Here is a 14914-nt window from a genome sequence, read left to right on the forward strand (position 1 = left end):
TTAATTTTTGTAAGATATCAAAGAGATATTAAGTAGACTTTATATTAGATCATAAAAAAAAAATTTAAATTTAATATTATAAGATAAGAGAAATTTTGTATTAAATAAATTTTGACAGAGTGCAAAGAGGAGTATACTGTGCTAAAATAAATATATGCATCATGAATTGCATCTTTGATTCCCAAATCTAGATTGTGAAAAATAATGTGATGCAAAATCATAACTATTTTAAACAATGTCATCCTAAGAATTTAAAAAAATCATACTTGGGAAAAAGCACTTGCAATGCATAACATGAAAATAAGGAAAGTATTGACTAATTGTTAGTGACTTAATTGCATCTTGGTCACTCTATTTTCAAAATTTTTAGTAGATTTATGTTTGTTTTTAACCCCTCAGTCTTTCAAAAAATCTTGTCTTTTATATTTTAACCCCTCATCTCTTTTATAATTATTTAAATAATTTATTTGTGGCTTTTTTAACCCAAGTTTTTAAAAAAATTATTATTAAAATAGAAAACATAAATCAGAATTATTATTATTAATTATTAAAACAGTAGTCATTTTAAATTATTTTAATAATATTTTGATTATTATTAGAGTGGTAATTATTGAGGTGAGAATTATTTAAAATTATTTTTATTATTAGGGATTTTTACTTGCATAACCCTGTAAAATCATAAATTTTGCTTAAATAGCCCTCATAAAAATGATATTTACTTGTATAACCCTACAAATCAATTATATTTGTTTATATGCCCCTTATGGTTAAGTTGACTCTTAATGGTGTTAAATCAATGGATGAAATAAGGGTAAATTACTAAAATGAGTTTTCTTATATACCCTTATAAATTTTTCTTTCTTCTTATTTTGTAGGCATTACTCATTTCATTCAACAAATAACCATTATGGGTTTGTTAATATACCCTTCAAAGTTTTTTATTATATTTTATAGACTTTAAATTTTTTAAATTATAAATAACCAATGTAATTTTTTTTATATAAGCTTTAATTATTTTTAAAAATTATTAAAAATCATGAATTTTTTAGCAAATTCATATTTTTAAAGTTTTTAGAAACATCTCTAAAAAATTTTACAAACACAACCTAAAAATAGGTAAAAATTACGACATGTAACAATATATAACAAATAATTTCATACACCTACTCAAAATATAATCACATATGAAATTTATGAGAAAGAAGTCCAATAATTTTTTTTGAAAATCCATCCAATATTAAGTTTTTTACAATCAAGTTCTCTAAAGGATATCAAATTTTTTAGCAAACAAGTTCCCTTTAAAATTCTTTAAAATTGGGAGGTTCTCCAAGTAAGCTCCGCGACGGCGTTGATCATGCTGAGACCTAAGACTGATGGTGAAGGTAACGACACATGCGCAAATGCCACGGCGTCGGGCGTAGCCGACGTTGAGATGGTCCAATAGGGTTAGGTTGAAACCTCCGGGTGTGGCGTAGATGTCTTTGACGCTAACTTGAAAGAGCCGGCGAGTGAGATGGCGTGATTTGAAGGGATTGGTGAGAAGGGAAGCTCAAAAGATAGCTGTTGAGTGGTTGATAAGGGGCAATTTTGTAATTTTGTTAAGTTGGGTTATGTGAAAACTATGGTTAATTCCATAAACCCTAATGGTGGCTAATGGTAACTAACGAGGCAGGGACATATAAGTAAAAAAGTTAGTTTTATGGGGGTATGTAAGTAAATAGTATTTTTATGGGGGTATTTAAGCAATTTCATAGTTTTGCAAGGGTATGCAAGCAATTTAGTAAAATACTATTATTATAATGAGAATTATTTTAAATTATTTTAGTGATGAAATCATGTCTAGGTCATGACTTTGATTCAAGCGCGCTCGGGGGATCAAGTGATTGAGTGGCGGCGTTGGTGTGGTCGTCCTGGCGACGATGGCATCCTGGTGCAATGCCCCCACCACATCACTTGGCATCATATAAAACTCTCTTAGGTCAAGTTTTGTCGAGCAGACAAAACCGGGTGTCCTAGGAACAAGCGCCGCCATCGCGAGCATGCACCGCTCAATCCCTAGTGAGGTTTGGTGGCTCACCGGGAGCCATCTTGAACATTCCATTGCCATGCTTGCCATGCTCTCGAGCGATGGAGATCGTTGCGCGCATAGCCCTCAGTGCACCTAAGCAAAGGAACACCGGCGCGATGCGTCGGATGGCGGAGCATCGTTTGAGGCCTACTCATGTCAAAATATTATTAAAATAATTTTATATATTTACTGTTTTAATAATTAATAATAATAATTTTAATTTCAAATAATGTTTCTTATTTTAATAATAATTTTTTAAAAAAATTTGGGTTAAAAAAGCCACAAAGAAGCTATTTAAATAATTATAAAAGAGATGAGGGGTTAAAATAAAAAAACATAATTTTTTAATTTAAAAATGCCTAATCAACATCTGGATGGTAAAATGGCCCTAGGGCCGATTTTGACAATATTGAAAAAAGTTAGGGCCAATTTGGGAAAAAGCCCAAACAATTTCCAAGGTTTTAACACATTGGAGAAAGGTTAGCAACCATTGAAAGAAGTTGCAAATTTAATGCTTGAGTATTCCTCATTTTTTAAAATTTTTCTTAAGTTGTTTACTTTTTCTAGACTTGGGAAATGCCCAAATTTATTTGAATGTTCCCCATGTTTGAAAATTCCTATAAATTATTTACTTTCTCTAGGCTTGGAAAATGCCCAATTTTATTACATCTAATAACATCTACTTTAGTCTAAGGAATTGTTGTAGGCAAATGCCAAATTTTATTGCACCTAAGAACATCCACCTCAGTTTAAAGAATTGTTAAAAAGTTGTAAATGTGTTGTAATGGGGTTAAAACTCCGGAAATTAATAATGGTTGATTTTTTTTTTTTAAGAATTCTTTTGTAAATAACACTGTTTACATGTGAATTAACCCGATTTTAATTTTTATTTACTTATTTTGGTAATATGGACAAGTTACGACCCTTTAACCATTGTGTTGGAAGAGAGTTAAACCTTCAGCATTCGACTTGAAAAAAAATGGACTACCACTCTTTTATTATAAGGGTGGTCAATTTTTTTCACTCATCTCTAAATGGGACAAACCAAAGGGTTCATAACCCAACGGTATTAGTCCCACTGTAAAAGGCGTTGACATAGGACATTCATAAAGTTCTGAGTTCAAATATTGCTGGAAGCAATGGTAACAAATCTATGGTTGTGGGTGTAGGCCTGTAACTCGCACCACGGGTCACCCGGTGAGGCTTCATGGGCTTTATATTCAATTCCGGGCCCATGTGTTGCGAAATCAAAACATAAAGTTCTTGCGAACTTTTTTTCCCCCTACTTTCACTCTCTTCCATTCTCATTCTCATAGCAGATCACCAATGTATGTGGAAAAATATCAAAGACAAAAAAGAAAAAAGAAAAAGAAAAAAAAGGGCTACATCCAAACCTTTGTTTTATTGTAAAACAATGTAACTCTGTTAGATATTTTTAAAATTATTTGAGCTAATCTATCACTACTATTTCAAAATATGGCTTAAGAACTCAAGCCTGTATTAACCTGAACATATGTTTTGGAAAAGGCTGCACATGAATCATAACATAGTAATACACATTTCATCAAACAATTTTTTTATAACTCAAAACAAAACAAATGATTAATTTTAATATTGGCTTGCATCTTCCAAACAACAACAATGGTACAACAAAATAACAGTTTAAAAAAATACGAAGAAGAATGATAGCAAACAATGAGTACCAAACTAATCAGAAAGAACACAAGTATTTGTTTAAGTAATTCATTTCAAAGTCTACAAAGAAATAGTTGTTCAGATAAAGGTTTTAGTGTACATCAGATGTATTTGAAGAGTAAAGCTGGATATTCACTATAATGCACATTATAAGAAGGCCTAGGGGAGAAAAAAAAGATACTGCTGTACATGTAACTGAAGAAATGGCTGTCTATGATCCATGTTCAAATTGCAACAGATAAGCAAAACCAAAAAAAAAAATACGGCCCCAAGTTCTCGTCACTAGAAGTAACAGTGCATTCAGGCCTATAGAAGAAATGTACAAGTTGCAGGCTCTGAGTTTTTGTCCAGGATATTCAGCATCATAATGTATCTTGGTTACTACCTCTTTGATTGTGTTCACTATCTCATCCTTTCTATCTGACAGATATATAACAAAGTGTGCACCTGCATGTTAAAATTTCAGCTAGTGAATTTCAGTAATATAATGCAATAACATTAACTGAATCAAAGGAATTGAAATCAGTCTTGGTACAATATTGCATCGTAATTATGAGTTTATAGGCCACGTACTCAATTGCGCAGGGAAAAAAAAACAGACCCCTCAAAACTTACCTGCAATTTTAACAGTCGATCAATTAATTAGGAAATACAAATTGAAGGGAAGAAGAGAAACCTTTAGTTTGTGTCAAATCTATTTCAATTGCAAACTTGATTTACTGACATAACATCAAAGACATGCAAGTATAAGAGAAAAAACTAAAATGCATTTATTCACCTGAAGATGCATGGTCAGAGTTTGAGAATACAAGGCATAATAGAAGGAACAAACAGGTTAATTTTTGTAGTTCAAACACACAAATGTTAAACAAATACAATTCATTTCTAAAGATTTCTATGGTGATTAATCATAAACAATGGCTTGCATAGATAGTTAACATTCTGCAATGCATGTGTACTGAAATGCCTGAAAGGAGAGGTGCCTGATAGTTCTCAACATAAAGGGTTAAACAAGATATTAATATAATGATTGTTTCATTCTAAACAATTGAAGGGAAATTATACTTCAAATTGAGATGCTATTACAACCATGAATATAGAATTTCATAAGAATGGATCAACCCATGAACCAAAATTAAACTTTAGCAAACCTTGATTGGAAGCACTTTTTCCAAAAAGAAAGTCACAAGAGAAATTCTTCTACCATATTCTGATCTACAAACAAGAAACTATTTACCTTTTTCTTTGCAAAAACCTTAGATATGGAGTTAGCTCCTTTTTCTCAGTCTGAATTCTTGTCAACCATCATCTTCCTCATCTCCATTGGATATAAAAAGGATTATCATCACCATTGCCATCACCATTACTATCACTATCGCTATCCCTATCACTACCACTATCTTTATCACTATCACTATCACTATCATTATCACAGTCACTATCACTTTCATCAGATGCATCATTTGCCTCAGCGGCCACATACTGATCATATTTCCATTATTGTTGTCATCATCAACTGCATTATTTATCTCAGCAGGCTCATTGCCACCAGGTTTATGTATCATCTGAAGAACTGCATTCTCATCCATGTTATTGACAGCAGGTAACTCATTGCCACCAATTTCTTCGATCATCTGCAGAACTGGATTCTCATCCATATCATTGACAGCAGGTAACACACTGCCACCAAGTTCATCTTTCATCTCAAGAATTGCATTCTTATCCATGTCACTGCCAGCAGGTAAATCAACAATTTCAGTAACACTCGCTTGATCAGAATCATCTGTTGTCTCAGCAGGCGCTTCATTACCACCACTATCATTGGCATGAGAACCATTTAATGAACCATTTAGTTCAGCCGGTACACTATCATTACTGTCGGCAGCATCATCACCTTCACCTACATCTTTTGTTTCAGATGACACTCTCTCATCACCATCACCATCATCACCATCATATGCATCTTTTATCTCAGTTGGCATGCTCTTATCATTGTCGTCATCACTATCATAATCATCATCAGATGAACTTTTTGACTCCGGTGACTTACTCTTCTCCTCATCATCTTTTTCCTTCTCCTCCCCACCATCATGATCATCAGCATTTTCCTCCTCATTCTCTTCCCACTCATCATCATCATCATCATCATCATCATCATCATCCTTTTCGTCCCCATCCTCTTCCTCCTCATCCTCATCATATTCCTCTTCCTCCTCATCCTCGTCATCTTCTTCCTCCTCATCATATTCCTCCTCCACCTCATCATCATCATCACCAACCTGTTTGACCAAAATAATGATATGCTTGTTAAGAAGTTATTTCAGAGAATTTGATGAACATGCACTCCAATTTCTATATGTTGGCAAAGTCAAGGAAATTTCTGTTTTCAGGAGTTCAAACTTTTTTAGATAAACAGGCAAATTTATATGAATTTCAGTACCTCATCTCCTTTTGAACATGTTTCACCAGATGATGACTGACCAACCGCTTCTGTTCTCTTGGGATTCGTTACTTCCTGAAATAAACCTACTCTAAATTATGCCAGAAGATGATACACTACAAGAAAGTTATTGTTTAAAAACAGAATATTACAAACGGAATTTATTTCGTTTCTACTTACAACCGATTAGCAACGGACAAACAATCGTTTTAAATATAATCTAAACAACAACGGCTTACAAACGACCAATGTAAAATATCATTTATTTAAATATTAGAAAATATCCGTTTCTAATCCGTTTTTAATAGAAAGGAATTTAGAAACGGAATTAAAAATTAATATTTTAATTAAATATTATTAAATATTAGAAAATATCAGTTTCTAATCGGGTTTTCAATGAAACGATTTGAAACGGACTTAAAAATTAATATTTTATTTAAATATTACTAAATATTAGAAAATATCCGTTTCTAATCCGTTTCGAATAGAAAGGGATTAGAAACGGTTCTAAATATTAATATTTTATTTAAATATTTTTAAAATAATTAAAAAAATATCCGTTTCTAATCCGTTTCTAATAGAAAAGAATTTAGAAACGAACTTAAAAATTAATATTTTTATTTAAATATTACTTAAATATTAGAAAATATCCGTTTCTAATCGGATTCCGAATAGAAAGGGAATAGAAACAGTTTCAAATATTAATATTTTTATTTAAATATTATTAAATATTAGAAAATATCCGTTTCAGATCCGTTTCTAATAGAAAGGATTTAGAAACGGATATAAAAAATAATATTAGTATTTAAAAATTATTACACATCTGTTTCTAATCCGGTTTACAATAGCAGTGATTAGAAACGAGCTTAAAAATTAATATTTTTATCTAAAATATTATTAAACGTTAGAAAATATCCAGTTTTCAATCCGTTTCGAAATAGTTCAAATATTAATATTTTTTTATTTAAATATTATTAAATATTAAAAAAATATCCAGTTTTTAAAACGTTTCTAATAGATTCCGAAATATTAAGTTTGGGAATTGTTTCCATGTTTGACTTTTTAACATCACAAAAAAATCAAGTACATGTCCATTGTTAAAACTGTATATATTAGCTGATATAAATTTTTAGATAAATGCTAAAAAAATATAGTTATTATTCATTACCATAAAATTTTACATAAGAGCAAGGAAATATCCTTCAGCCATACTCAAACATTACCACAAAAATCATTTTTATTTATTTTTTAATTATAAAAAAGGACATTCTAGAAGAAGCGCCCTCTTTCGTTCTCTTTCTCATTGTACCAAGAGTTGGGGAAACCAAGAGAGGGGTGAGGAGAGGCGGCGAGGGTGGCGGCAAGCTGAAGATCCCCTTCCCTTCTGAGTCCTCCCAAACGCTCTTCCAGATCGCCTCATCTCCTCCTCCGGTGTGCTCTCTCTCTTCACCGCCTTTATCCCCTTCTCTGTCTCCTCTGTTACCCTTCTTCTCTTCGTCCTGGTGACCACCGATGTCATTTGCATCGCTGCCAGATCGCCTTGCAACCGCGCATCTGTAAAGGCAGCGCGATCGTATGCCTTCGCCGCTTCAACGGCGGTGTCAAAGGTACCAAGCTAGACATGAGATCCCTTCCGATTTGGATCTCTGATCTCCGCCGCATACTTCCCCCACGGCCGTTTCCTCACTCCACGGTACCTCCTCATATCCCGTGCTGGCTCCGGTGCCGGTGCCGGTGCCGGTTCCAGTGAATCATGCCACTCAAACACGGGCGGTGGCGGGTGCTAGATGGATAGCGCGGCGGGTCGGCGTTCTGGGTCGAATCTGAAACTAATAATGAGCGCAACTAAGTTTGGGATCCGATAACAGTAAGGATCCGCTGCTAAGTCGGTGAAGAAGTCTGGTACCGCGTTGGAATCACCGAGAAGATGCTCGCGTATGAGGACGAGCACGAAGAAATCCGCTGCTAGGTTTGATTACGAGCTAGTTTTTTCTCTATGGTTTGGGACCTCTCCGGCGCCAACCTCCATCCAATCCTATCTGAATTCGCTCCATTTCGGTATGGTATTTCGATTCTATTGATATTCTCTCTTGTTGTTCCTAGGATTTTCCCCCTTTTTTCTTTGGTGTGTGTTGGGATTCTAGGGTTTGGGATTTGATGCACTTGTTTGCAGGTGTGGGGGTTTGTGGAAGCTGTAGGAGCTGATTTGGAATTTTGGGGGTGATTTCGTTTCTAGGTTTTGGAACAAACAAATGAGGTTTGTAGAAAATCAATTTAAATAAAGTTTTTGAGGCTATTGCTATTCCATTGTTGTTAGGAAACCATCCAAAGTTGCACAAAGTACAGGACTAGCCATGAAAGTAAATCCCCAGCATGCATTATTTAGTTTGATTCAGTCTAGCTATCTTTGTAGAGTTTGTTTCACAACCATTGAGCTATTTTTATTTTTATTTTTTCTGATATTTGATGGAGTTCTTTATTGTTGGTTTTATCATATTTTAGGTTTTGAATTTGAATGAATTTGCTGCTTTATTTGGGTTGTGATTAGAATTATTTGCATGTAATGATCAATAGATTGATATTTCCAAAGCACTAAAATGGCGCTTCTCCAGTTAATTGTTAGGTGAATGGACTGGTATCCTACATTTAGTTGGGACACCTCACATAGAGTGTAAGTGGCTGCACTTGTGGCTAAAAGAGACTCCTCTAGTTCCTGAATAGTTTGAGTGATCTTTTGAACCTCCATAACCTTCTGATGGTTTGTTTTCCTCCTGCAGCATGAAGAAGACATTCATTTAGGTGAGCAAGTCAACTGATGAAGCTTATTGTCTTAATACGGTAAACAATCTCAAACTTTGCCTGCAAGATTGCAGTTTGTCTCTTCAACTCAAGATTTTGATTCCGCATGTTCTCTACTATCAATACTTGTTCTAGAGTACTGCACAGGATTTTTCTGCTTCGACCAATGCCATGTCCTTGGACTTAGTTACTCTGTCGATAACCAATGCCACTGTTGTGCAAACATCAGATCATACTTTATTTATTTTATTTTTAACAATTTTGTTTGTTTTTTTACCATTATTATTATACACATTAGAGCAATATTCTTTTTATGGTTAGGACTTGGCTGTTGTTTGGAAGATAGCACTCTTTTATTAAGTTATTTTTTATACATTTGATAACATCATTAGATTACATCATCAAAATTTACTGGTTATGTAATTATAATCAATGTTTAGGGGCAACATGCCATTTTTGACTTGTCTTTGATGTTAATTCAAAGTTAAACATGCCGGTTTTTGTTAGGTGAGATTGAAAGTACAAGCTAATGATTCTATGATTAGATTAACTAAAACCTACTTGTCTTCTCCTTCTTTTTATGTTTCATGTTTTTATCTTCTTTAATGTAATGATTGTTTGGAAAATCCCCAATGCTTAATGCAGGTATGTCTTTTTGGTTTTTTTAATCTTAAGATTAGGGTTTTTGCCAGATCTGATGATTGTTTTTCATGTCAAAATTTGATCTTTTTTGCAAGGGGCTTTGTGGGACTGGATTGAGTTGTTGTTGGACTGTGGGATGGGAAAAAAAGAAAATTAGGTTTGTGATTTGATTCTCGTAGATTTTCTCATGTTGTGTTTGTAGAATTACTCCCTTTTTTTTTTTCTCCAATGAAATTTCATGTTAGATGTATTGGAGATGACAACGAATGCCCTATACTCTCTATGATAACTGCAAACTATCTAGTCTTAGCATTCACTCTTATACAAGTTGCTTTTCAATGTCTCAGTGTGTTATTTTTCCTTCCATGGCTCTTTCGCTGCACTTTCATAAGACTTATGTGTTAAGCTTTCTCCACTTTTGTCCACTTAGTGTCATGAGATATATATATATATTATATGTTCTTTTTTTCTTTAGTGCTTCATCCTGGTTTAGGTTTCATGGTGAATCCATAGGCTGGACTAGAGATGCTTGGTTTTGTTATGCTGGTATTGAAATTTAATGTTGTTAAATTTGTGTATTAAGGGGAATTTTCTTTTGGTTTACTCCCTTTCAGTTTGGTCATTTGTCTCATCTTTTCTCCTGTGCTGTTATTTAGCAGTTCCATTTATTAATGAAGTTGGTTATTTTGCTCTTGTATACCTTGTAACTATTTCTGTATTATTTCGTTTGTTTTGTCTTGGGTTGTCTAAGCTTTATTAGGGGCTTGTGGTTGGTATGATTTCATACTTCTATGTTTTCTCTTCAACAAAATTTTGGTTTTGGGTTTACAAAATATGAAATTTTGTTTTGTTATTGGAGTTCAAATTGAGATGGAATAATTTTTTTTTCTTTTTGGGTGGCCATGGTTAGAGGTTTTAACTTTGGTGGGGATTGGTATTCCTGTGCACGTTACTCTCGAAGAGTTTCCAAAGGACTAAATTGAGAGAATGGGTGGAAAAATTCTCAAAAAGCACGATTACTACGCAAGGTTGTCGAGGGCGGCCGGGCGATGACAGCTAAGCCAGTCAGGGTCGATGGGTTCAACAGGGTCGAGCAGGGATGAGCAGGGGTCAATAATTAAATATAAAAATATTATAATAATTAATAATAAGCAAATATAATATTAAATCGATAATTATATTATAAAACACTCTCAAATTTGATATTTAAATTGATAAATGACTTTATATCTGAGTAGAGTTTTTAATTTTGGTCATTTATTTTTTATATTTTTAAATATTTACAAATTTAATATATTAATATATAATTATCAAAGCTTCTCTCGGTGTTATTTATTTATTTATTTGTTTATTGGTTGATTTTGTTAAAATAAATAAAAATTTAATTCACTAATTCTTATATCGAGTTTTTATTTTGTTTTTAAATTTTTCTTATATTTTTATTTAATTAGAATACTTTTAATTTTTATATTTTTTTATAATAAAAATTACACTCATTTATTGTTTTATTTTCTTAATAAATTAAATTTTTAGAAAATATTTACATAATACATTAATATATTTTATTTTTAAATGTTAATTTTTGTTGGTATATATATATATATATATATATTGTAATTATTTATTGATTATAAATTATAAATTAATATTAATAAATATACTAGCGATTTTTAGTGGTTTTTAATGAGAAAATAATAATAAATTATTAAATATTAGTAAAAAGAAAATTAAATACATTGATGGATCGATTGGCCGTGGGTCAGCGAGTTCCGATTGAACAGCCTGAGATCCAGCGTTAGCCGTGGGATTTTTAATACCCGGGTCAATGAGGTAAATCTGCGGGCTGACCCACATGGCGGTTCGGTTTTCCGTTGAACGGCCGTGGCCGGTCCGGGTCAAAACAACATTGGTTACTTCTGACCCGCTTCATATGATTTCAATATGATTTATCTTTATATATATGTATATATAATCAACTTTTTCATCTATCAAAAAGGATAAAACCCTCTAATACCTCTAAACTTTTAGGTCAATGTTCATTTTAGCTTCTAGGCGAAAAATATTTGTTTTAGCACTTAAAGCGATATAAATGTTTGCATAATCTATAAATGGCATGAAAAGTCGGGTTTATGGAATAGGGTCCCAGCTTTGTATCTTTTATCCCGACATTCATCTTCGAGTTTGTCCACGGGTTCATCATCCGAGGCACTACGTCTCGAGGTTAGAGATTTGCATCAAACTCTTGAGTCAAGTCCAAGATAGTGAGGAGAGGTTTCAGCAGACACTTGGCCAAGTACAGAGATAATATGAGGAGCTTCAACAAAATTTGCTTGAAATGAAAGAGAGACCATGCAGGGACTCATAAACCAGTTTTATTGGCAATCGTAATGTTGATTTATAATTGTATTTAGTCGTATCTTATTATTTTTGTGTTGAACATATATACTTAAACATTTATTTTTTTGTATGAATTGATGAGTTTATCTTATTTATTAGCATTGTAGGTTAAAAATTATGTCTTGGGTTTTTAAAAATCGGGGATATAATTTTTATTTTTATTTTTATTGACTTAAATGTTAGAAATGGATTAGAAAGCGGATTTATTTGTTTGAATATTGTTTTTGAAAATTTAAAAACTTATAGAAAACGGATTAAAACAAAAAGCTATTGTTTCTAATGGGAGAACAAAAATAAAAGCAGAAAATATTACTGTTTGAAATACATTTCTAATTTTTGTAACTATGGTTTCTAAATTCAGAAAGCAATTACTAGCGAAAATTTAGAAACGGATTAACTAACATATCTTTATTCAGTTTTAATTTTTCAAAAGTTAGAAACATATTGCTTCCGTTACTAATCCGTTTCTAATTTAGAAAGCGGAGCATTTTTCCGTTCTATTTAAATTAGAAACAAGGGTATTTGAAACAAATAAATTCTTTTTCTAATCTATTTCTAAATTGAATTAGGAACGGATTAGAAACAAAAATGTTGTTTCTAAACAATAGCTTTCTTGCGAGTGATATGTCTAAACGGTGTGCAAGTTAATCTCAACAAATATAGCAAAGTTATAGTAGGAATAAGACCTCTTCTTCATCAAGTTGAGTGTTCCTAAAATCATGGGGGCATTTTAAAAATGTCATCAACTTTTGGGAGAGCTCTTTCTGTAAGTGCGGCGCAAGTTAAACCGTAAATCTTCATTGTTCATATTTAGAATGAAGAAAGTCATAAAATAGAGTTTCTAATTAAGCAACCTTAGTGTTTTCAGTTGTCACATTTCTTATATCAAGCAAGTTGCAAATATCCAACAACTGATATTTTTTATATTTAGCAACTTTTCTCTGCAACTTCTTCTCCTTTCTTTCCTACAAAGAGAAATTTGATCGGCATGTAAACAAGCTATCAAAAACAAGGCATTAAGTGTTGCACAGAGATTCTGAACCACAGATCTTTGTTCACATACGAATAACACCAGAAATGAATTTATTACGTAAAACATCATGCCAGAAAATCAAAACTATCACCACAAATAGGAAGGAAAATTACCTCCTCTTGAGGACCCCATAAAAATCCAGAAAATCGCAGTATATTTCTCTTCAGATCTTTGTTCTGAAGAGAAATAATTCCATTAATCAATACAAACTTGAACAAAAATTAAGCAATAGCTTTACAAGAAACGCGTCATGAAAGAAACTATACCTTCACCTTTACCCCATAAAGAATAATATGAAAATATCGAAGATCAGCATCAATGTCTCTCATTCTCAAATTTGAAGACACTAAAGAATTCAACAATATGAACAACATCAAGCCAACAAAAATCGAATCATTTTGCAACTATTCAAACTATTATGAATCATACATTCAGTGAAAAGATATAAAAAAAGAGAGTAACATGAAACAACATCAGTCTTTCTCTTTTTGCAAATTTAAAGACACTAAATTTAACATTATGAACAAACATCAGGGCATAAAAAATCAAATAACTGTGCTAATATTCAAACCACCATGAATCATAGATCCAGGAAAAGATAAAAAAGAGAGTGACATGAAAAGATCAAGATCAGCATCAGTCTTTCCTTTTTTTCAAATTTAAAAGACAATAAAAGATTTCGACATTATGAACAAAACATTAGGACATAAAAAAATCAAATCAATGTGCTAATATTCACACCACCATGAATCATACATCCAGGAAAAAGATTAAAGAGAGTAACATGAAAAGATCAAATTAAGCATCAGTCTTTCTCTTTTTTTCAAATTTAAAGACACTAAAGAATTCAACATTATGAACAAACATCAGGGCATAAAAAATCAAATCATTTTGGTAATGTTCAAACTACCAAGAATTATTCATTTCACGAAAAAGATATAGTAACATTAACAGGGTCAAAGATCAGCATCAGTCTTTTCTCTTTTTCAAATTTGAAGACACTAAAGAATTCAACAATTAAGAACAAAACATCAGGGCATAAAAATCATATCATTTTGCTAATATTCAAACTACTAAGAATCATACACTTTGCTAATGTTCAAACTACCAAGAATCATACACTCCATGAAAAGATAAAAAGAGAGTAACATCAAAAGATCAAGATCAGCATCAGTCTTTCTTTTTCAAATTAAGAACGGGCATCAGGGCATAAACAATCACATCATTTTTGCTTAAATTCAAACTACCATGAATCATACATCCAGGAATTAAAAGATAAAAAGAATTAATCCACAAAGATCAATGTACCCTTCTTGATGTCCCTCAGCTTAATTCCAAGACCCTAAAACCACAAGAAAGGTTCCAATTTCAATAGAGAACCATATAAAAAGAAACCATAAGCGATTCCAATAGAAAAAGAAAAACATCAAGAACCCTAATTTACCTCCGAGATGCGCAAGAGCCTCCTCTTCCGGAACTCCGCCGGTCCATAAAAATGGACGGGTTTTCGCTTTCGCTTTGGCCTACCCAGCGCGAGTGCTTTGTTCTCTTCCGGGTTCTGATCTCCTTCGCCGGACATCTTCACCACGCCAATCTCCTCCGCAATCTTGGCCTACACTTGCTGCGATATCGCCGGAGCTCCGGTCATTCGCCGGAGAAGAAAGGATTTTGGGAATGGATCGATTCAAAAGAGCGCGAATACTAGCGAAGCAATTGGTTTAATTGATGGCGGGTTTTAGTGTTCCGATCTCGAGGCCCATCAAATGATCTTAACCGTCAATGGTTTTTCTTATATATCTTATCCTAAAATTATTTTTAATTAATTAATTAATTATTTTTA

The 14914-nt window shown here is 32.7% G+C and overlaps 1 protein-coding gene and 4 long non-coding RNA genes across 9 annotated transcripts; 1 reads left to right on the forward strand and 4 right to left on the reverse strand.

The window, feature by feature from the left end:
• Positions 1-3846: 3846 nt before the first annotated feature.
• LOC120270430 lies at positions 3847-5150 on the reverse strand. Its single transcript, XR_005539599.1, has 3 exons — positions 5001-5150; positions 4337-4378; positions 3847-4210 (listed from the first exon to the last, which is right to left on the reverse strand). It is a non-coding gene; the product is annotated as an uncharacterized LOC120270430 (long non-coding RNA).
• Positions 5151-5159: 9 nt separating this feature from the next.
• LOC120270377 (nucleolin-like) lies at positions 5160-7728 on the reverse strand. Its single transcript, XM_039277374.1, has 5 exons — positions 7513-7728; positions 6204-6278; positions 6022-6042; positions 5231-5925; positions 5160-5163 (listed from the first exon to the last, which is right to left on the reverse strand). The coding sequence occupies exons 1-5, from the start codon at positions 7726-7728 to the stop codon at positions 5160-5162; spliced, it is 1011 nt and encodes a 336-aa protein (XP_039133308.1).
• A 37-nt stretch (positions 7729-7765) lies between these two features.
• LOC120270429 lies at positions 7766-10343 on the forward strand. 5 transcript variants are annotated; one of them, XR_005539596.1, is made up of 4 exons: positions 7766-8261; positions 8377-8460; positions 8981-9041; positions 10120-10343. It is a non-coding gene; the product is annotated as an uncharacterized LOC120270429 (long non-coding RNA). The 5 variants fall into 5 exon arrangements; XR_005539595.1 differs by lacking the exon at positions 10120-10343 and adding an exon at positions 9740-9783; XR_005539598.1 differs by lacking the exon at positions 10120-10343 and adding an exon at positions 8778-8874 and having other exon boundaries at positions 8981-9268.
• A 2639-nt stretch (positions 10344-12982) lies between these two features.
• LOC120270431 lies at positions 12983-13386 on the reverse strand. The gene is made up of 3 exons (XR_005539600.1): positions 13341-13386; positions 13188-13250; positions 12983-13006 (listed from the first exon to the last, which is right to left on the reverse strand). It is a non-coding gene; the product is annotated as an uncharacterized LOC120270431 (long non-coding RNA).
• Positions 13387-14060: 674 nt separating this feature from the next.
• Positions 14061-14708, reverse strand: LOC120270432. Its single transcript, XR_005539601.1, has 3 exons — positions 14519-14708; positions 14383-14416; positions 14061-14075 (listed from the first exon to the last, which is right to left on the reverse strand). It is a non-coding gene; the product is annotated as an uncharacterized LOC120270432 (long non-coding RNA).
• Positions 14709-14914: the final 206 nt, after the last annotated feature.

This window comes from Dioscorea cayenensis, chromosome 10 (assembly GCF_009730915.1).
Source record: "Dioscorea cayenensis subsp. rotundata cultivar TDr96_F1 chromosome 10, TDr96_F1_v2_PseudoChromosome.rev07_lg8_w22 25.fasta, whole genome shotgun sequence".
In the NCBI taxonomy this organism is placed as follows: Eukaryota; Viridiplantae; Streptophyta; class Magnoliopsida; order Dioscoreales; family Dioscoreaceae; genus Dioscorea; species Dioscorea cayenensis.